The sequence below is a fragment of the Akebia trifoliata genome, chromosome 8 (genome assembly GCF_017979445.1).
Source record: "Akebia trifoliata isolate Shusen 1 chromosome 8, ASM1797944v1, whole genome shotgun sequence".
Taxonomy (NCBI): Eukaryota; Viridiplantae; Streptophyta; class Magnoliopsida; order Ranunculales; family Lardizabalaceae; genus Akebia; species Akebia trifoliata.
The window spans coordinates 6154232-6177815 of record NC_141382.1 but is presented as its reverse complement, the minus strand read 5'-3'; the positions used below and the strand labels follow the sequence as shown (position 1 = coordinate 6177815).

The 23584-nt window shown below is 35.4% G+C and overlaps 1 protein-coding gene across 1 annotated transcript in view; it reads left to right on the top strand.

Moving 5' to 3' along the window:
- The window catches only part of LOC147395737 (ARM repeat superfamily protein), a 40767-nt gene that overhangs the window by 12904 nt on the left and 4279 nt on the right, over positions 1–23584 (top strand). The window contains exons 11-36 of the mRNA XM_086450703.1: positions 2320–2400; positions 2489–2541; positions 4417–4486; positions 5595–5658; positions 7421–7569; positions 7678–7805; positions 7891–7948; positions 8162–8259; positions 11365–11452; positions 12487–12552; positions 12637–12696; positions 13716–13802; positions 13888–14074; positions 16029–16072; positions 16157–16288; positions 16381–16512; positions 16611–16663; positions 16790–16838; positions 18550–18608; positions 19407–19546; positions 19648–19826; positions 21224–21352; positions 21430–21515; positions 21599–21714; positions 22080–22192; positions 22281–22404. Coding sequence (XP_086306829.1) covers positions 2320–2400; positions 2489–2541; positions 4417–4486; positions 5595–5658; positions 7421–7569; positions 7678–7805; positions 7891–7948; positions 8162–8259; positions 11365–11452; positions 12487–12552; positions 12637–12696; positions 13716–13802; positions 13888–14074; positions 16029–16072; positions 16157–16288; positions 16381–16512; positions 16611–16663; positions 16790–16838; positions 18550–18608; positions 19407–19546; positions 19648–19826; positions 21224–21352; positions 21430–21515; positions 21599–21714; positions 22080–22192; positions 22281–22404 — 2545 coding nt within the window. The remainder of the gene's footprint in view (positions 1–2319; positions 2401–2488; positions 2542–4416; positions 4487–5594; positions 5659–7420; positions 7570–7677; positions 7806–7890; positions 7949–8161; positions 8260–11364; positions 11453–12486; positions 12553–12636; positions 12697–13715; positions 13803–13887; positions 14075–16028; positions 16073–16156; positions 16289–16380; positions 16513–16610; positions 16664–16789; positions 16839–18549; positions 18609–19406; positions 19547–19647; positions 19827–21223; positions 21353–21429; positions 21516–21598; positions 21715–22079; positions 22193–22280; positions 22405–23584) is intronic.

The window sequence follows — 23584 nt, the reverse complement described above, 5'->3', positions numbered from 1 at the left end:
ACTTCTGACATAACTTCAGAGAATCCAGTTCACACTAAAAAATTACTCGAAAATACTACCAAACTACTTAGAACCTAAGAGGGGCCCTATTGTCACATTCGGGATGAAAGAAGGGACCTAGATGGCTGGAGGTAACCCTAGGAAACCTGCAACAACACCTAAGGTAACCCTAAGAACCTACGGCAGCCCCTAGGGTGGTTGTGGGGACCTACGGCAGCACATAGGTGGCTATGGGGACCTGCAGCAGCACCTGTGGTTGCTGCTGTGGCTTGCGGCAGCATCTGTGGTGTCTGTTGTGGGTTGCAACAATACCTAGGGGGAGTGTTCGGGGCTTTCTTCGATCTTCTTGGTCGTCACCAATGCTTTGATACCATGTAGAAACTGATATAGGGTTTTAGAGAAGATAGAGAGAAAGAGAAAAGAAGAAATTTTGGAAAAAATCAGATTGATTATTTCTCCTTGTGTATTGTTTATATACTTACTCAAATAAATTGGAAAAGATAGAAAATGACACAAACATGAAAAGTCTAAAATAGACATAGAGTAAAATAACTAAACTAAACTAACTACTGTTAACACTAACATGAGTGTCCAAGTAAAAAAAGAAACTATTTTTTATTGGATTTTGATCCCCAAATGAATGAAACATGAATTTTGCTAATAAAGGAGTGACTAGATCAATGTCCAAAACTTTATAAAATGATCTAATTGAGAACGAGCCATCACGATCCCTCGTCCATAATCGTTTGTCGTCAATCAAAGTGGAAAGATGACAATTAAGCAAATTGGCTACTGGGATAATCTTCCAAATGTTGACATTTCTCCTAAATCCCAAGTTCCATGAGAAATTGATTTTAGACACCTATAAAAAGTACTAAACTTGAAGATTTTTTAGTGGATGATGCAATAAGGGTTGGGAATTCATCTTTCAAATATTTCTCTTTACACCATATGTCCCTCCAAATAAAAAATATAGAGCTACCTTGAACATAATACCTTTGGCGAATTCCTGACAACCATTTTGAATTCCTCTTCTAGCACTACACACTTACATAGAATGCACTTCTTCTCAATCTCAGCCAAGGTTTCTACACTAGTACTTAGCTAGATTAACTCGTCTCCACAGCTTAGAGTGTTTCTCCCTGAACCTCCAAATACATTTCCCCAAGAAAGCTTTATTCATAATCATTAATTTTCTACCCTTTTATGTACACCCTTTCTTCCAATCCATGAAATATTACTTATACTCGTCTTCTGTATCTTTCCTTAATAAATCCATGATCAACTTCTCAATTTCCTTTTGTCATGGTGATAGGGAAGATAGGAATGGGGAATAAGGACATGAGATAGATTGGAATGCTAGACAATGTACTATTGATAAATACCTCCTTACCTCATTTGAAAAGGTAATATGATCTCCAAGAAGTAAGTTTCCACCCAATTCTTTCAAGTACATGGTCCCAAATTTCCTTGGACCAGTAGCTAGCTCCAAGTGGCATTTCAATATGGGAAAATGGGAAGCTCCCTTTACTACACCATAACGTATGCTCTAAGGCTTCTAGAACCTCATGCCGACTATCTCCCAGAGCAACACCCTAATGTTGCTCTAACTCTTATTGAAAACATCCTCAATTACTCACATCATATTGTTTGTTCCATGAGATTCTGTTGCACATGTTCTTTTACTTTGCTTTGTATATTTGGTTTTCTTTAACTTCTTTGTTTATATAATATTATCTTATCACTTATCAATATATATATATTATCTTGCCCATAAAAAAATTGTGTTGGGATGCCTGATATTGTATCTAGTTGATCATTATCCGCCAAATCCTTATTAAATTATTAAAATTAAAAATACAAAGAAAAATGGACTCTCTTCATAAGCTTAGAACAAACCCTTGAAACTTGGGTAATCATGGTATATGCTTATTTTGTATCCTTGACTGAGAAAATAATGCGTCATTTTCTCAATAATCAGTTACCTACTTAAATATTTTGTGTTTATGCATCAATGTTAATGTAGCGAATCATGTACTATGGCATAACATTTTTCTATTTTTGACTCTTGATAAAATTATGGCACTGGCCCATAGCTATCCGGATGTTATACATTGCTATTCTTGTACAGGACACTCAGTTTTATTCTTTCCTTTATGAAAAAGTCTCTTTTAGTGTATCTTTAATCTTGTGCAGAGTAGGAGTAGAACCAAATCTGCTTTGATTGGAATTTGTTCATTTTTTTAATCATAAAGTAGCTTATTATTTATTCGCATCAACATCTATTGGGGCTTTCAATGAGTCTTTTGTGTACTACAGGTTTTCCTCAGTATGTTAGTAAAGGTTACTTCTCTCGATTTACCACTATGGCATCGCATTCTTGTTCTTGAAGTCTTGAGGGTAACAGCAGCAACTTAGCTAACATTATTATTTTCTTGATTATTATATGTTGATTATTTAGATAACTAGAAGTTATACTTTCTGGCAGGGCTTTTGTGTGGAGGTACGGACATTGCGCCTCCTTTTTCAGAATTTTGACATGTAAGATACGAAGTTCTGATTCATTTATCTGGTATTGTCATGGTTGACATATTGGAAAGAATTTTTAAAGTCATGGATCCAAGTCCAGCTTAATAAATAATTACATGTTTTCCAAGTTTAGTCTGATTTTGAACCTCTACCAACTGGTTGATGCCGAGTCACTGATTATATAATGTGCTTGATGTTTCCAAGTTAATGTTGTTGCCAGGAACCATGCACTGATTTCAAGTTTCTTATCTAATTTGGACCTTACCTTAAAGTGGTTGCTGCCATTGACAAGAATTAATACTTGTGGCTTAGTTTCATCTTCTTACTCTTATCTGGAATTATCTGGCTTTTTAACTTGTGATAGTGCTTTTCTTTGCCTAGTAGCATGAAAATGTCAATCAGGTATAATTGGCTCTAGTTCATGTTAATAGCATGCAACTTGTCGTCCAAACAAACAATTTTTCCTTGGGAAAGAGACCAGATTTAAATGTTTCTTATGTGGAAGTACAGAGTATCAGTTTTAATGATCACTCATAAGGAGGATTTTGAGGACATATTAGACTTGAGATCAATCTCTCACGTAATGTTAGAGGATAAGTGAATTTTCTCTAAAGATTCCAAGATAAGATCCAGCTCCTCAACTCTTCATCATCTTCATTTATCCCAAAAATTTGGGTCCAACTTAATGAATCTTGTTCCTCCATTCTATTATGTCTAAAGCCATGTCTTCTGTTAGTTCAAATGTGTTCATACATGCTCTTATGACCTCAGTCCACATTCCTTTTGGGCTTCCTCACTCTATTTCAGAACCTTCAACATGCACATTCTGTCTGTTGGGGACTGTAGTCGGCCTTCATAGTACTTGACCGGACCATCCTAGTCGTCTTTTCCTTAATCACCTGTTGACGTTGTTACTAAATTTTTTACTAATGCATTTAATTCTAGACCAGAACCTTCAAAATGGCTATGTTTGATATAAGATCCTTTAAGACATCACTAAGTCTATAGAGAAAAGGAAAATCCATACACAGGGGCCTATCCCTCACCAAATATATCTTGAAACCTTATTCTATCCCAGGAGTCAACGTCATACTGATCATTAGTGCTTTTACTGTGACTATTTTCTGGAATTGAATTTGCAATGCCACCCATTAGAATTTGTACCATAACTACTTTGAATAATAGAAAACCAAAGGCAATTCTTTTTGAAAGTTTCTAAATCCATATATACAGTAACCCTTACTTTCTTCCTTGATGTTCACAATGTTTGACATTCTCATCATTGAGAGTGCACATCTGCTTCCTGTTCACTAGATGGTCTTTCTTCATGTTGTTGCCCTCCCAAAAGAGTCCTATTGAATCCTTTGTAATATCTATATCCAAATGAGGTAATTTTAAATAAATATGGGTAGTAGAGAGGGAGATTTGAATAAGTAGGGACATTATTGTATCAGTTTTGAGTTTTCTCTTTTATTGGTCTAAACTCTTTAAGGAGTCCATATTTTTTCTCTCTATACGATATTTTGGGTAGCTTGATTGGGTATATAACATTTCTATAGAATAGTTTACATGGGGCTGGGGTTTTCTAGTGATCTGTATTTGGTTGATTAACTCAACCTCTTTTCTAATGAAATTTTATTTATAGAAGGTTGTTATTCTTCTATAAGATATTTAGTTCATTGGTACAACTTTTTCCTACCGATGTTACTTTAGATAATTGTTCCAGTATATTACTGAATAATTCAATGCTTAGCATCTTTAATTATGAGATAATTGCTCTTAATGGAATTGCCAGATCATTTTGATTTTTAATTCTCAATTAAGTCTTGAAGTTTTATTATTCAAAGTCTAGTTACTCACCCATTGTTCTACTTATTTTTCTTGTAGGCACCCCAAGAGCACAAACGTTGTGGAGGGCATGGTTAAAGCTCTTGCCCGAGTTGTTTCCAGTATACAGGTGAAAAATGTTATACTTCTATAGTCATTTAACCCCTCTCTCCACATCAATGGGCAGTATAGTTCATAGAGCAATTAATATCCCTCTACTGTCTCTAAGTAGGAAAAAATTGTAAGCTGGACAACAACTCAGTCAAATCCCTTGATTTTGGCCTTGGCTTCGAGTATTGAAATCTAAAAGCGTCACAGACTTTTGCATATCTGATAGTATCACCTGAGAGGATAATGACTTGTCCAGCTACAAGCCAAAGTTATGAAGACTGGAAACAGAAAACCTTAGCTTTGCTTTATGCTTGACGGATTTGGATGTTTGTTTTGTTTCCAATAGGCATTTGTTTTGTAATTCTAAATTTCTAATGACCTCTTGGAAAATCTCTTTTGCTACCACTGCTCCTACTCACTTGCCCACAAAAAAGATTGTTGCTAATCACCGTTGCTACATTAGTAAGCTTGCTGATACTTTTTCCCTCTTTTGCTTATATGTATCACATTTTGAACTCTTGAGCTTTGTCATGTGATCATAGAGTCATAATCTTATATTGCTATTGAACTTGATAAACTACAGCGGCCTTTCATTGCCCTATATGGGTAGCATGTATCTTGTGTCGTTTCGGTTTTGTTCTGATATATAGCGTCTAGCTGTCATTCCTTTGATTGTCTCGGTGTGTGATCATAGGATCATCTTCGCCATAATATGACTTAGCTCACAAATCAAAACCGATCAAAGAATAAAAGAGCTAAGAATGAAGATCGTGGAAAATCCATGCCTAAAGTATCCATATCATTGACATAAAGAATGATAAAGGCTTGGTACATGATAAATTGATCAAAGCCTTAATATTTGAAGGTGGTATCTCTGTTCTAGAATGCAAACGCTACTGATCCTTGTGTTCTGTGACTATTTGTACAAGCACAAATCAGACGCCTTATTTGGATATACCTCCTAGTATTTTTTTATTTGACAAAATGGAAGAGCTTTCCATCTCATCATTCTGCATGATAACCATTTTTGCCAATTCGGAAAAATGTGAAGATTAAAGTTGAGATTTTTTTGGAGGACAAGATCAATGCTTTCTCACTTCTTTGACGATGCCCAGTTCATGTTCTAGGTTCCAGATACAAGTGAGGAGAGTCTTGCAGCCGTTGCCGGAATGTTTAGCAGCAAAGCTAAAGGTACTTAATGTCAATTTAAGTTTTTTATGTTGACATAATATGCATTCATACCTTTACCTTTAAGTTAAAATTTAAAACTCAAAACTGTCTTGATTTCATATGTTTTTCTGAATGAAAATCTTGTTTTTTGACTATTTTATTGGTAACGAGAGAAACTTTCACCAAAGAAAACAAATCAAGGTGAATTTTGTCCAACGTACGATACCTGTCTTTTGGTGCTCTCTCTTACAAGAGTTTTTGCTCTCTCACTTGTGCCTGTAAGGGTAAGTAGACACAAAATAGTCAAGTTTTGGCTATGCCCTAATTGGTTAAGGGTATCGGGTAGGCCTTTGAGTTAGGGATGAAATAGAGCCCGGCCTGTGGACCGTTTTAGATGGGCATGCTTCAACCGAACCAATTGGAAACATTTTTTTGATAACTGAAGAAATATTTGAAAGTGCAAACAGCACTCAACAAGGTGATTTCCCTTTAAGATACAAAGAGGAAACAACAAAATTTAGATTGAGAGTACATGCAAAAAATCAGTTCCTCCCAACTGTGTATGACACTCATTGTAGAGTTCCAAAATTTGCTCATGATAATTGCCCAATTCCCTGATCAGGATTCATGTTAAGAGATGGTGAAGTTTTTTTTACAATGCCTGCAAACTTGACATATCCTCCGAGCTTGGGACTTGCAATGTAGTGTAAAAGACACACTACATCAAGATTTGGGAATTAAGAAACCATATGTAGGCTAAATTCCTAGGAATTAAAAATTTCAAGATTATGAGCTTGGCTTTGTTTGCAAAAAATGGTTTTGGAGTTTCAGGGAAGATCCTTATAATATTTGGACAGTTATCATCAAGGTTTAAAATAACATTTAGATATCATTGTTTCACTCGATAGAAAAATTGAGGCGAACCAAAACATTGGAAAAGTTGAGGTATTCTAAAATATTTTATGAGGAACCTTGGAAAACTTGAAACATTGCTTTTGAAGCATATCAGGCAATTTTGGATGGAAAATTTGTTAATAGATTGCAAACATTGTTTTGATCTTAGATACTTTCAAATGGTCCCCACTCCACTGAATGTTACAAAAGATTCAGGTATCATCAAGGTGGACCTAGGCACCAAAATCATAATCATTGGATGCCCCCACTTACACATAAAACATAAGTTTTATTACACCCCTCCCCTAAAAAAGTGCTTTTTGGGGCACTTTTTAGTCCTACGGACCACGTGAGCCTTTGGTCCACCTATTTATGGAATTAAACATGTGATATCAACTTGATTGATTATCTGAAAACATTAGATCCTAGCATCCAAAAGAATTCTCGGATCCAATGGCTACAAAATACCCCATGAAAAAGCTCAAATCTAGTAGCTACTAATCATTGATCAAGCAAATTATTGGTCTAATGTCCACCAAGAGCGTTGCTTTGGAGGATGCTTCCTTTTGTTGTTTGTCGAAGCACTTGGAAAGAAAGAAATTGTAATGTGTTTGACAGGCATGAGGATGACATGCATTCAGTTACTTAGCATTAAAGCTTTATTGTATAGGCGGTCTTCTTTATTTAGATAATATAGGGACCTAGGGTGTACTGTTAAGATGGAGACTCTAGGGGGTTCTACACTTCGAGATCTCTGTGAATTTCTTTAACAGGTGAAATGTTCCAAGGATCTTCTGTTCATGCTTAGTTTGGCTTGTCTAGAAAAATCCCAAGCCAACGGTTCATGCGTTGTCAGCACTTTTAATACCATTACTACTTATTTCTACAGGAATTGAGTGGAGCCTGGAAAATGATGCCTCCAATGCTGCAGTCATGGTTGCTAGTGAAGCTCATGCCATAACATTAGCAGTTGAAGGTCTGTTGGGGGTTATATTTACTGTGGCCACTTTGACAGATGAAGCTTTGGATATTGGTGAGGTAAGAATCAGTTATTTCCATTTTTTTATTGAGTTTGACATAAGATAACACACGGCACTATAATTTTCTTATTCTTTTTTTAAATTTATTTTCTGCTGGTGTACACAGCTGGAATCCCCTAGATGTGATATTGACCCACCCGCAAAGTTTACTGGGCAGACTGTGGTTCTCTGCATATCTATGGTTGATTCAATGTGGTTGACCATCCTCGAAGCTTTGTCCCTGATTTTGACTAGGTATGTTGAGCTAGGCAGATAGTCTCCCATATGGTGAGATAGAATTATATAATTTAATTTGTACTAAAACTTTCTATTATGGAAGGTCACAAGGGGAGGCTATCGTATTGGAGATATTGAAAGGATATCAGGCATTCACCCAGGTAATCATAATTTAGCATAGTTTGGTACAGCTAATAGATATGGTTCACCTTTTATGTTATTATATCAGTTTCTCACAAAGTAGTCCTGTTGGAAGTAATGCTTGTGGTCTATCTTTATTGTGATTATATCCAGTTTAAGCTCTTATGACATTCAAATCATTAGCTTTGTTATTTTTCTTGTGATAGATGATGATTTATGTGATTATTTCGCAGGCATGTGGTGTTCTTCGTGCCGTGGAACCTTTGAACTCTTTTCTTGCATCCCTCTGCAAATTTACAATTGCTATGCCAAATGAAGCTGAAAAAAGGAGGTACTTGATCAACTGTTTATGAGATTAATTGTTAGTTTCTGTGAGTGAATTAATGTATATAAGTTACACAGATTTTCTACTATTGGTGTTCTCACAGATTTAGGCCCAGTTTGCTGGCTCCCCATATTTGTCCAAATTGAGTTTGTTCTCTACTTACAATGATTTCTAGTTCCTTACCTTGTTTCTTTAAAAGCTGCATCCATCTAGCTGTCATCGAGGATTATTCAGATCTAGGCATATTTCATTCATCATCATCATAGCCGTTTTCTAGAGGCAGGCAGGTTAGTGGAGAGTAGTTAGTAGATCAAGTTGACTTTTAAAACCAGTTTGTGTTATGAACAATCACTGACTTTAAAGTGAGCTGCATTATGAAGTCAACTTACACATTTTGAATTTACTGTTCTGACTGACTGGTTTCTTATCTAGTCGACAGTTACCAGAATCCCATGGGTAGACAACCCTGGGGTGTTGAGTATCAAATATTATTTGTAATATGGTCACAATCATGGTAATAAATGCTGACATATTTCCATGAAATGCACCAAAATATTTTCATTTCCACAAGTCTGGACACAAAATTTAATCAACTCTTTCATTTTGTATGCATTTCGGGGGAAATCACTATTCATTTCAAGAAATATTTCGGTGAGCAGTAAATTTTGTCTAAAATAATCTAGGTTTAGGTAAAAATGCAAGGTTTTAGTAGAAATATTTTGATGAACAGTGAAATTCGACGAAAATATATTAGTAGAGAAGTCTTGTAAATTACAAATACTATTCATTTATTGGTAGAAATGATTTATTATTAGTTGGATATCTATCTATAATCTTCTTTTGATTTATTCTAAGCATAGCACCTTCACAAAATAATCTTCATACAGTCGCCATGTTCCAATTATTTGGATTTATGAATAATCTATTCATAGATACCTAAAATATATATATATATATATAATAACGTGTTAATAAAGCACTGAGGGTGTGTTTGATTGTGCCTGGAAAATGGTATTTTCCACGTGTTTGATTGGATTTTTCTGTGGAAAATGGATTTCCACCCCCAAATTTTAAACCCTGATCTCTTTCCCCTTCTTCTTCCCACACCGCCACCATCACCATCTCCACCACAGCTGCCACCATCGCCGCCGGCGACCCCCCCCCCCCCCTCTCTCTCTCTCTCTCTCCCCCTTTTATATTTTTTTCTGGTTTTCTCTCCATAGGTAGATTTCATTTTCCATGGAAAATGAAAATCCATTCAATCGAACACACCCTTAATAGTTTGATCATAGGAATTTTTTGAATGTGAAGGTCTATATAGTAAATGTGAAATTATTATTTCCGTTTACATGTAGGGGGTGAAGTGCTATAGGTTGCTGCTCCTATTGATCTCCATTTCCACTCCTTATGGTTTATTGTTGTTTGATGACTTATGAGTGTGTTTTCATGTCTGTTCTACCATTGCTTGCAGTTTCGATGAAAAGCTTCTCAATTATTCCACAACATTGCCATGATTCTCATGGAAATTGTATTTATTTCCACACTGATCAAATTTCATGCTGAACGAAGTAGACAATGAAATCAAAATTTAATGCCTTAATCACAAACAATGTTTTTATTTTTATTTTTTATAACCGGGTATCCCTGTAGACAATGAACCGGGCCCGTATCTGGGCTTTGCCCAGTCCATAGACCATGGTCTTGTCCAAGGACTAGTCTCGGGGCACGTGCAACTCCCGCACATCACACGCACCAGGTAAGTGAGGGTGCGCCCCCGTGGGTGGCCTCTGAGGAATTAATGCTTATACTGAGTATCGAACTCACAACCTAGGGCATTAACCGCTTATCGGTCCAAAATTGCCATTGAGCAAGGGGTTAATCACAATCAATGTTGAGTACATTGTTGCTTTCTGAATAAGATCCCATAGGAGTTGCAATGTGGATACTCATCAATGAACAAAATAGCTGCTTGATGTTGGCTTTTATTGATGATCTTCATTATTTGCTAATAATGTCTTTGGCCCCACTTTCTTTTGTGAAGTCATAAAATCCAGTGAAGTTGTTTCTACTGATGATTGCTTAACAATATATGCTGCCTAAGCATTACTGCATGAATGATTGCCACATGCTATTTTACCCTGATATGGCAGGGGCAAAGCATGAGTACTGCATCTTGCCCTGAAGTGTGATATGTTGGACACAGTTACAGTTGTTGATTGAGGATCTGGGTAATGTAGGCCAAATGTACGAGACCATCAATGATTTATTGACAACTTCTCACATCTTGCAAACATGTGCCTCAGTCATCCATCAAATTTAAGTTCTTCCGTGAGAGAGTCCTCTGATGGAAATCTATGATTCCAAATATTCTGTATTGTTTTAGAGCACTAACACATCTATTGGAAGTTATGCTTACACAAAGCTTTATTTAAGTTTGAGGATAAGTAATTAAGGGATATGCCAATGTCCAAGACTTCGATGGGACATTAGCACCTCCACCATCGTTCTTTCGTAATATCCCTATAAAGCATTCCTATTGTCTTTTAGTGCCAAAAGGCTAGGATTTTGTTGTCATTATGCAATGAAATTTTAACAAATATCACAAACTCTTAAAAAATTATTTACTAAACTGCCATTGATCAAGGACAACAAAATCCTTGCTTCTGCTCTTAGACAATATCAATAGGATTATTTATGGAAAAAAGATAGTCGTAGAGGTTGCTAATGTACCACTGAAGTCTTGGACATTAGCATTCCCCATAGTTGAACTTTCCGTTAGAAATAGTATTGGTGATATCCACAATCTGTAATGCTTGAGGTGAACTTAGATGAAAGCTGGATCCAGAGGAGAGAAATTATTAGATCTTACCCCAAATAGTTGAGATAACTCCGATGATGACATTATGATCATCACAATGTATTCCTTTATATACTTAATTATTAGGTCCAGGGTATGTCTTTTACCTTTAATACTTTATCATTTGTTTCTTATGGTACTTCATCTTTCTAGCTTAGTCTTTTTTTATGCTACATTATTATAGTGGCTTTCTTTTTACTCAAGATTTTAAATAGTTGATCAGTGAGTTATTAGCTTATTATCTGAATTTTCAGCACTGCTTTACAATCTCCTGGATCAAAGCGTGTTGAACCTTTAGTTGATCAGCGTGATAGCGTCATCCTTACCCCAAAGAATGTACAGGTATTGAGTTCGACTCTACATTCATGATATATATTTTCCGAATATTTTCTTCTAATTATTGTACATTAACCAGTTTTATCCCTAAACTAGTAGTCGCCCACTATGTCATTGAATCTAATTCATCATTGAAGCCTCATCACAAAAGATTTGTGTCAGCTGACTAAATCATGTTCCTCCATCCAATGCTGTCTAAAGCAATGTCTCATGTTAATTCATGTGTGTTCACATTTACTCACAACATTGATCCATGTCTCCTTTTGTTTGCCTACTTCACTTTTAGAACTTTCAACTTGCACATTCCTTTTAACAGATAATGTTATTGGTCTTTGTCGCGCATGACTATGCAATTCTATACTTCTATTGGAATTCCATCATAAAGCATTATGTGCCTTCACCTTCACTTGATATGTTTTCATTTCCAATACACCAATTCTAAGATAGTACGTATGCTCTTTGATCTCCATGGGTCTCCCACGCTTAAGCCTCCTGTGTGGTCTTTATCTAATAATTTCTAGAAATAACCTGTCCACTTTTCCCTAAATTTTTCTTCTTTTACCAAGACTCTTTCAACTTCACCCTTAATGCATCTAACATGATTTAAGTCTTCTCCCTCTGCAAGACCCAACTTATTATATTGATCATCATATGCCTTATGTTTCACTTTCTCTCTCTCTCATATGCCTTATGGAAGACCCAACTTATTAACTTGATCATCATATGCCTTATGCTTAGCTTCACTCCTCCCCCCGCCACTTTTTACTCTTTTTTTAGCATTTTGCATCTTTCTATGTTTTTTATTCTGTTTTTGTTTTTATTTTCCAAGACTTGTAAGGCCTATAATTTTTTTTTTTCCTTATGACTTTCTGGACCTTGTCATTCCACTACCAAGTTTCCATGTGTATGCCTTTTTTCCATAGATTCTCGAAGAGCCTATTTTGTTACTCTTTTAGTACATATAGCTACCCATCTCATATCACTGTGGTTCTGATAAGTTTCATATTTATTACTGATTTGAATTGTTTTTTATAATACAGGCCTTGAGGACCCTCTTCAACATAGCTCATCGATTACATAATGTGTTGGGCCCATCATGGATTTTGGTACACAGATGTGGTGTTTTCCCCATATTTATTATGAAGCAGACAGTGTTTCCGTGTATTAATTGTTTCTGTGATTATTTTTAGGTGTTGGAAACACTAGCATCTCTTGATCGAGCAATCCATTCACCACATGCTACTACACAGGTTCTAATGGAAAACACAAATATTTTTATGTAGTGCTTATCTGTTATGAGATACTCAAATTCTGTGGGGAAAAATGTATTTCCTAGTAGAAAAATTGATTTGTATTATTACTCTTTCCATTTTAAAATTATGGTTGCATTATGGCGCTTTAGTGGTATTATGAGGAGGTTAATGGGATCTTCCCATGATGCCTAAGAGACCAATTCCTTTTGGTTGAAGCATGGCATTAGATTTTGACATATTTCCAACAACAAAAAAATACCAATACCTTTCCATTTGCTTAATACGAAATTCCACCAACAAATTCTTTTTGTATGTATTTCTGTGGAAATCAATGTTCATTTCAAAGAATATTTAGTTTCTTATTTTTCAGAAGTCATTATAAAAAGAAAAAAATTATAAATAATAATTAATATTCCTTCATTAGGATAAGTAAATTATCACTAACTAGATACCTATACCTATATATCATGTTATTTTGATGTGTTCTAAGCATGTAGGCACACACATACAATTGATGTTTTAGTAATTATTATGCATATTTAAAACCTAAAAAAATATATAATTATAAAAAATAAAAGTATAATGTATCCATGGAGGCGGTATTTAATAGCTCAATTCATTTAAGCATCTCTTTACATATTAAGGGATATGTAGTTAAAGTGACATGATCTCAATCCATGTATAAGTTTGTTGTGTCCAGCTGGCAGGTTCTCAAATACCCACACCAACGTGTAGTGGAATGCTATTGATATTCCTTTCTCACACTCCATTTGGTTGTTTATTAATTTGATGAATTATGAGTGTCTTGTCATGGTCGTTCTTGTCATGGTCGTTTATTATGTATGAATTATGAGAATCTTAGTTAAGGTTTAGTTGATTACTCATATGAGCTTCAGGAAGATCCCATTATAATGTTATGTATGCATAATTGTGCTCTTAATCATAGAAGTGTTGATCCAATTTGCATAGTGATTAGTTTTATCACAATGCTTATGTCTACATTTATATGTCTATAGGAGGTCTCTACTGCTGTTCCAAAGCTCACAAGAGAATCGTCTGGCCAATATAGTGATTTCCACATCCTCTCTTCATTGAATTCTCAGGTGAGTGAAGAAACTTGCAGACTTCCTGGTGTACAGATGTCTTTAGGAACATGTTCTAACACATTATTTTTCTTTGTTTGAGAAGCTGTTTGAGAGCTCCGCGCTGATGAACATATCTTCAGTTAGATCACTTCTTTCTGCTCTACGTCAGTTATCAAATCAATGCATGCCTGGCAATTCAAGTGGTTTTGGACAGACTTCCAGTCAGCACATTGGAAGCATTGGTTTTTCAGTGGAAAGAATGATATCAATACTTGTAAATAATCTGCACAGTACGTACTCAAATTTTGACTTTTCATATGTTTGTGAAGCACATATAATTTTTTCTGGTATCATGATTGCATTCTTGTCTGTAAGGTGGTATACTGATGCTTATTTTTCTTACAAGTGGTTTAATACGAACAATAGTTCTTGATATTTGCACTTCTTGTAAAAGCAATCTTGTTAGCTTAAGTGTGGTAGTTCTGGATATTTTCTCTGCATCTAAAAAGCAATCTTGTAAGTGTGATGCTTGCATTGTTCTGTATTCTTCACTCCCCTTCCCAATCCACCCACCCACTAAAGAAGAAGAAACAGTTAAAAAAAATTGAGTGCTGGGCTTGTTAAATATCTTCTTGTTAAAACTGTCTACTGCATGCTGTTTCTCCATTTGTTTTTGTGGTTCTCTCAAGAAATCAGAGGACATAATCCCTTTTATCTTTACATATTTGCATGGTTTCCTTCATTTCTTCTCTGTGTCAAGGATCTATTTGGTTGGATTTTGTTTTACTCAGGGCAACATGGTAGCGATAGTTTGTTTGATGACTTGGAAGGAGATTAAATGTGGCCCTGGGTGAGATATAACTTTAGGAGCATATTGTAGCTTGTTTTGGTGAAATATCTTTTCATATTATCTGTATTAGGCATTTAGAGTTTAGGAATAAACTGAGTATGAGTTGTCATTAGGAAACTATAAGTAATTTTTGTGAAAATGTTAAATATTGCTGCTAATCATTAAAGTAACTATAAGTCTATGACTAATAGTAACCAAGGTATTAAGTTTATATAATTTTCTGAAAATTTTGTGAGACACTTCCTTTTCCCTAAGTACCAGTTTCAAGGCCACCTACATTTCTTTCCTGCATATTTCTATCAAAATCACTATCAATTTCACAATTTTTTTGATGAAGAGTGTATTTCAACCAGAATTTTAATTTTTCTGATGTAAATTGCATTTTTTTCCCCAAAATGTGTCAAATTTTTTGGAATTTTCGGAATATAGAATCTCTCAAACCTGTAAATCCCATCCAGACCTTATTTTTTCTTCAAATATTTATTCCTACATACATTTCGGGTAACAAATAAAATAATCATTTATACTCTAAAGTATTGCTAGTTTGTTAATTAAAAATAAATTAATATCTATGAACATAATAGTATTAGCCCATAAAATACACAGTATGTCAAAATGAACAAATTATAGATGCAAAAGCTCCTAAAAGGGCAAACAACTGAATGACATGGAAGTTTTAGAAAAAAGAGGTGGAATTTTATGAGCCAGGTATTAGATGATCAAGTGTCGGTTTATAGGGGAAGTGGTAAATCTATGTAGCTAAAAGAGCATTTTGCTTCTGACCTTTATGTGCTTGGATAACATGATTACGTAGCTGTGTCAGTATGTAACAAAAGGCCGTGGACATTCATATCTTTATCTTATATGGTTGTGTATTGTAGCTCTTATATCTGGGGTCAGCTGAATGCATCCATTATGTCATTCAATTCTGTCTAAAACATTATCTCCTTTCATGCAAGTATCCTCATGAATCTGTTATCAATAACTCAATGTAAGTCCTTTTAGTCTACCTTGCCCATTTTCAATCATTCAATCTGCAAGTTCCTTCGTTTTGGTAGGGCAAAGTGGGAATAATGGAGCTTATCATCCTTGTTCCTTCTGTAAAACAGAAAAAGATTCTTGTTTAATAATCATAGTGAGATAATTGTTGATAGATTTCTTCATAAGCATGTTGAAGTCCTTTCAATAGTGCTTCATCATCCTCTTTTATTCTGATTCTTGGGCTATATAGTGTTGCAGATATACTTTCCTGGCTCAGAATTAGAATATTTTCAATCATGATTTACATATTGTATCTTTCAAATTTCATGAAACCAGGATACGTGAATACTGTTCCAGATTGGACTTTGATTCCATCATCCACTTTGTGCTGAATTTATTTACTATATTATCAGGAGTGGAGCCATTGTGGGATCAAGTTGTTGGGCATCTTCTTGAGGTGATAATACATATGATTTTCATTTGGTTAAATTCTAACTTTCACAATTACATCCTTTTTAACATGTGCAAGAACATTTTGCAGCTTGCAGATAATTCAAGCCAACATTTACGAAATATGGCACTTGAGGCCTTAGATCAATCAATTTGTGCTGTCTTAGGTTCTGACCAATTTGAGGGTGTTACTCTATCTGGCAACCAGCTTGCATATCAGGAAGTGAGAACTATTATCTTTTTTGGTCACAAGTCCCATATTCTATTGAAGCTAGGGTTGTGATACTGGTCAGCATTGACTTTTTCCTGCTTCAGATGGAAACCACAGATATAGAATCAAGACCGTTTGAATGTGCTGTCATATCGCCATTAAGGGTCCTCTACGTTTCTACTCAAAACTTTGATGTTCGAGCTGGATCATTGAAAATTCTGCTTCATGTTTTAGAGGTAACTAATTAAGGACAAAGTATGTTTAACTTATCTTTAATTTATAGTAAATTTTAGTCTTATCTGTTCTCTTTTTTCTCCTTAAAATTTCCTCTCAGAGACATGGGGAGAAGTTGTGTTATAGCTGGCTGGATATTCTTGAAATGTTGAGGTTTGTTTTGTCCTTCCTTATTTGTTTGTTTCTTTTGTGTTGTTTACTCCTATTGCTTTCTGGATGGGCTTTATTCACTGGGTCACCTCTAACGTGTTTTTTTTCTCCTCTCTTTTTGTTTTTCAGGTCTGTTGCCGATGCTGCAGAGAAGGATCTTATCTCGTTGGGGTTCCAGGTAAAAAGATTAGTCTGCCTTCAATAGAATGTAATAGTATTTTGCTTATTTTGTTAATATCCATTGGAATTTAGTTTTGGAATCAGTGTGTTTCTTGTCATTTAAAATCAGTTCTTTTATATTGTGGATTGTTCTTTTTATAGAAACATCATAAAAATTTGAAGAATACACTTGACATTCTTATCTATTTCAAGTTTGAACTAAATGTGATATTTTACTAACTGAACTGAAGTTTCACTATAATATAAAGAGAGAGCTTCTATTGCCACATCAACTTTTACTTAGAGCACCCAAAGACGTGTGTTAATTCTTCAATAATATCATATATTTGGGGTGCTCCAAGTGATAACTGGCGTGGCAATAGAATATCTCTATAAAAATTACAAAATATTCCCTAAAATTCATTGGGACTGTTCAAACAACTGCTACAGCCCCTGTTGTCAGAAATTCTACCCTAGATTTTGGAGTCCAATTGAGAGATGTTATGCTTCTAAAAGCTGAAAAAATGTACTAGGAATACCCCCAATGGTAGAAAAAAAAAATTGAAAATTGATTGAGATGGTTTGGGCATGTACAACAAAGACTGTGATGGCACCAGTGAGAAGCACTTTCGTTCAAGTTGATGGCCTATATGAGGGTGTGAGACAGGCTGAAATGTGTACTCTATCAAGACAGATGCCTGTATGGAAGATATGGCGCTAAACAAAGTTGAACTGCGAAGTACGATACATTCACTTTCCCATTGTATGCTTAACCAGTTGCAACTATACAAACTATATATATTTAACTTGAATGTTAGTCACCCATTGTATACCGCTTTTTGGGAAGTTAAATCTTGCCACTGACATACTTTTTGGAGCTCCCCAACTCCATGACTGCCATCCACCATATGGTGAACGCCCATTAAAATCATTGTTGTCATAAGTGTTTCTTCATAATGCGCTTCACTAACAGGCCTATAGTGAAAAGCATTCAGTCTAGCCTACGATTGTTATGAAATCACGAGCTGATTTTTGAGGCACCAATTTGTGAGCCAAACATTCATGTAGGGGGGGAAACCTTACTGACAAACTATCACTGTTGTACAAATTATAGGCATCTTCCTAAACAATCTCCTCTCACCTAAATACAAATTCATGAAGGAGGCCTTTTGAACTCTGAAAGATGAAGATCATAATAACTAAAACTTTGATCTCAATGGAAGTTAGGCCCATGACCTACACCTTATCTTCAAAAGTACGACGACTACTTTCCTTTCAGATGACCCAACAGGTCTCAATGGGGAATAGTATCCACATAATGGGGCTTCTTGGAGTGAAGGCTTAACAAAACCAATCAGATAAGAGATCAATCATCTCTTTTAGAGTTTTAGTACACGCCATGCAACCGAGGAAAAATTACAAAGGAGTAGCAAATGGTGGACGTTTCTCATATACGAAATATCTTCTAAGAAATACGTGGATCAGGAGATTCAGCTAACTGAGATTCTGAAGCTGAAATTTCACCTCCCCGTCAATGGGTTTAGCTATAGAGCCTTTACAATAAGAACCAAATTGTTCACTCTATCTTTTTATTTTTTGTCAAAAAAAAACTATGAACTTGGTCTCGTAGTGCCAGTGGAATATTAAATGCTAGATGCCTCAGAGTCAATCCTGCACTTTCAATTTCTTCTTTTGGGATTCGGATTAATGATTTTATTTCATTTTTGCAGAGCGTACGTGTTATCATGAATGATGGGCTCTCAACTGTACCTGCACAGTGCCTTAATATGTATGATGACTTATTCTTGTTATTTTTTGATCAACTTATACTTCAGGCTTTGCAGCTCTTTTTTTTTTTTTCCCCTGAATGACTCTCATTTCTTCTCTTTGGATTATTACCCTAGCTGTTTTTTTATCTAGACCTAATACTTTATTACTTCCAGGCTCCTTATTTTATTAATTTAGACCGTAATTGATTAGTACAGATGTGAAAAAATTTGGGATGGGTAAAGTTTCAGCTAGTATTTCAGGATTTTCATTCAAAGTTCTGTTGGATAATAGGCAAAAATTAAAAAATAAAACAAAGAACCAAAAAATGAGGAAAGCTAATATTTGTAACTTTTTATATCATAAAAGATACCATTTTTCAACAATTTGAGAATGTGGATAATGCAATTATTCGGCTAGGTCCAATAATGAACTATTTTAAATCTTTGAATTGGACCAGTGTATTATGTGTTTCACTACTTATCAACTAGGGTCTATAACTAACATTTTTGCCTGAGTATGATATACAATACTTTAGTTTACTGGTTCATTTTATCTCGTAGAAAATGTGCCATATGGTGAGAAAATTAAATCTACTTCACATTCGCTTCAAGTTAGTGATCTTTCATCTCTTGTTTAACTTTCTCATTCTTTTCTATAATATCTGGTTACTGGTCCACCTGTATTCACCTTCGAGTTTTCTTTTTTAAGTATAAGATGAAAATATGTAATTTAAAGAATGCTGTTTTGCTAGAAAAATGGCTATTAATGCATAATGACTATTAGCTATATTCAGACCATTTTCAACCAAAACTTGCAGATGTATAGAGGTTACAGGAGCATACAGTTCACAGAAAACAGAGTTAAATATAAGCTTGACAGCAATAGGTCTCCTTTGGACTGCAACTGATTTTATTGCCAAGGGCCTCAGTTATGGGCTTTCAGAGGGAAAGGAAACAGGTTCTTATGGCTGTTGTATGACTTCTATTTTTATGAAGTATTTCTTAGTTTATACTTGTATGGGTAAGTTAGTTAATAGAATTACATAATCATGAACACAGGAGTGACACCTGATGTACAATCTATTCTGAAGCAGAAAGGTGAAAAGATGCAAGAGACAATCCAAACTGACCAAAAAGTTCATGATAGTGTTCCATTGGTGAAAACGATTGATTATGAGAAATTGTTGTTTTCAGTTTTCTCTTTACTTCAAAAACTTGGAGCGGATCCGAGACCAGAGGTATGATGCCATCTTCTGATACCTGATATTTGTTCATGTCTTCTCTGACAAATGGTCAATATCGTATGTATCAATACATATTGCATAAGTATGCATGTTGATCCATAAATGGAAGGAACATCTTCATACTGAATTTCTTCAATCTATTCAAGGTATCTGAGCCAAATAGCATGGTAGTGTCTGTAGCTTATGGCTAAATTTTTATGTTATTGCCAAGGGATGTCTTGATCACTGCAAGTTTAATATCAGAACATACTTACCAATATAAACCGGTACGAACCTAACCAGTTTGCGGTACGATTCGTACTGTATTTGTGGAATACAGTGAATCCATACTAACCAATTTGTGAACCCAAAAATTCCAGTTCGCTGGATTGTGATTGGGTTTCAGCCAACGAAATAGTGAACCAAGAAACAAATTATCTCTGCCTACTGTTACAAATCAGATTTTTTCTAGAGTGGCAAGTTGTGAATTCGTATTCAAACCAATGAACCATGTACCATTTCGGAATGTTTCAGTGTGATATTCCAGTTTTGGCCGAGACAATTATGAAACATTGACCCTAAGACATTGAATGTTCAGATTGTCTCGAAATGTTTTGATCGAGTCCATTTCAGTTTTTCTCCTAACTGAAGGATTGCCTCGAAATGTGATTTTAAATCTTGGCAATGATGACAAACAATAGATCCTTAAAGATAAGTAACTATTTGAGATTGACAAACAAAAATACCTTGAAGAGACATCTTCCATTTTTTAGTTTTAGTTATCCCTAGAGTTGGGAAAATTGGTAAGGATGTGACATATGAAATAATTGTTGGGTGGGTAAAGTTGAGGAGTGCTTATGGGATATTATGTCTTTCCTTTAATTTAGTTCGCGACCTCCTCCACAATTGTATAGCACGCAATTCCTCCTTGTTGTTTTGTGTAGTAAAATTTGATGTCGAACTTCATTTTAATTTATAAGTACTGGAAGGTGGTGAAATGGAAAACACTAATTGTACCTCATGTTCAAGCTAAAGTAACCCACTCTCTTATTTATATCATTCACATCAGTGAGATGGATCTGGTTTTGTTAAAGGGTGAAGCAGTTAACATTTCTATTTTTATTTTCAATCTACTCTTAGTCATTTTAACATATAAAATGAAAACAAAAAATATTTTCCTCTAATATCCTCTCTGAGTGCTGGTGTGCCTTGATGTTCTTTTATGAAGGGAGGGTGTGATACATCATTATAAGTTAAAGGATGTTGATTCATCTTTTTTGTTTTAAAATTCCTATCCCTCCCTACTTACAATTGTATGGGATTTTGGTTCTTACAACTATTGGGTAATAGATCTCTTTCTACCCAATTTCCGACATAAAGAATTGTCCTGTTGAATCAATATTACATTTCAGGTAAGAAACTCGGCAATTAGGACACTTTTCCAAACTCTGGGAAGTCATGGCCAGAAACTTTCACGAAGCATGTGGGAGGATTGCCTTTGGAATTATGTTTTCCCCACATTAGATGGTGTTTCACACATGGTAAGTATAAATGTCTGTAGAATGTCCTATGAGCCTTCTGCTGACTTTCTTGATAAGTTTGTTAATCATTTTTACAGGCAGCACATTCCTCTACTGATGAATGGCATGGTAAAGAACTCGGAATGCGAGGGGGAAAAGCGGTTCACATGCTCATACATCATAGGTAGATGATGTACAAATTCCTCAATTTTGTAGTTTTGTGTTTATCCTGATAAGTCGCTTATATTAGCATTTCTTGAATTATAGTCGTAACACAGCCCAAAAGCAGTGGGATGAGACACTTGTACTGGTCTTAGGGGGAATTACACGCCTTCTGCGTTCATTTTTTCCTTTACTTAGAAGTTTAAGCAATTTCTGGACAGGTAGGTCCATTTTTTAGCTTCATTCATTCTTTTGTAGGCTGCGTTTAACAGCACCCACCATATTAATAAGGGCACCCACTAACTATTGAAAACTTAAGGTTTACAATGATTAGAGCACCCCACCTATGTCGACATGCCTCCAGAAGATTTTTTGGCCTATGTTGAGATGTTCATGCCAACATTGCTTGCTCAATGTCGACATAAAAAAGAGAAGAAAAAAGCGGGGTGCTCAAATCATGCAAATAAGTTAAAAGGGTGCCCTTACTAAGAATCGGGGTGCCTTTAACACGGGCCTCTTTTGTATTTATGTTGTTTTCATGCTGCTCTGAATTCCCAATAATATCACTAGAATTTTCATTCTACAGGATGGGAGTCGTTGCTTCTTTTTGTTAGAAATAGCATTTTAAATGGTAGTAAAGAGGTTGCACTCGCTGCAATAAATTGTTTACAGACAACTGTTCTTTCTCATTCTCCTAAGGTAACCACTGAATTTGCCTCCAGATCCACTGATGCTTGCAAAGTCAAATGTGCTTGTATTTTTCAACTAAAGTTATTGTATGGATCAGGGAAACTTGCCAATGCCTTACCTCAAATCAGTGCTTGATGTTTATGAGCTTGTTCTTCAAAGGTCACTGAGCGTTAGCGGAATTGCTGCCAGCAAGGTGAAGCAGGAAATTTTACATGGTCTCGGTAATGCATCATTGCACATTGACTTGTATCTTATATCCAGAGAGGCATATAATCGTCTCATCATCATCATCCTAGATGGAGGGAATGGCAGAACTGGTTCATTAACGAGCTCCAAATAGTTTGATTAGGCTTTGTTGTTTCATCGTCTAAGCCATGACCCAACTATTTGGAGAAAGCCACACATACTTTCTAGCATTCCATTCTATCTTAGGGCCCACAATATATCAGTGTTCATTTGAAAGATTCAGCGGACATTTTACACCAGCTGCCAACCAAACATTCCAAATCTGGGCTTGGAATATATCGAGCTTAGTCGGTACTTACTCTATTTGTATTTCCGCTTGGAAGGCCCACATGAAAATCATGTTAAACAATATATCCATGCAATGATTTTCCATACTGTGGGTACCATCCTCAAAAAATATTAATTTCATTGTGACATTCCTACCCTCGTGAAAAGTTGACCTGAAAGTGAAAAATCTGTTCTATTAAATTAAATCGTTAATTCAGGTCAAACTTTTAGTGTGACTAGGCGAAGTTGGAATGTACTGATTTTCGGTAATGATGTTGATCTTAGTGAGAGTGGTCCATTGTATAGTTGGATCATTCAACATAATGTTCATGTGGGCCCTACAAGTGCAAGTACATATTGGGTGGGGGAAGGGGATGCTAACGTCTAAACCAAGCATTGATGTTGGGGACCTCCAAAACCATTTTGTTTTTCATATATGCCCTTAAAAAAAATTATTGTCTTTTAGTGGCAAAAGCAAGGGTGTTATTGTCATTGTTCAATTGCTATTTTTGAAAACCATAATATTTTCCATGTATGCCCTTAAAAAACAATATTATTTTTTCTTTTAGTGGCAAAAAGCAAGGGATGTTATTGTCATTGTAAAACGGCTTTTTCATAAATAATTTTTTAGTCTTTTCTATTACACAATGACAATAGCACCATTGCCCTTTCCCACTAAAAGGCAAAATAGGATTGTTTTTCAATGGCATTTATGTAAAACACAAATAATTGGCTTGGGCTAGTCTCTCTACTCAACCAAGGGAACATTCAACATTTGGTTGTTTCATATGGCCAATTAAGTCATGCTTTGACCAAGGAGATGTACTTGTAGTCCAATACAGTGGAATATGGGATTTTGGTTCTTTAATTGAGTGGGGAACTATTACC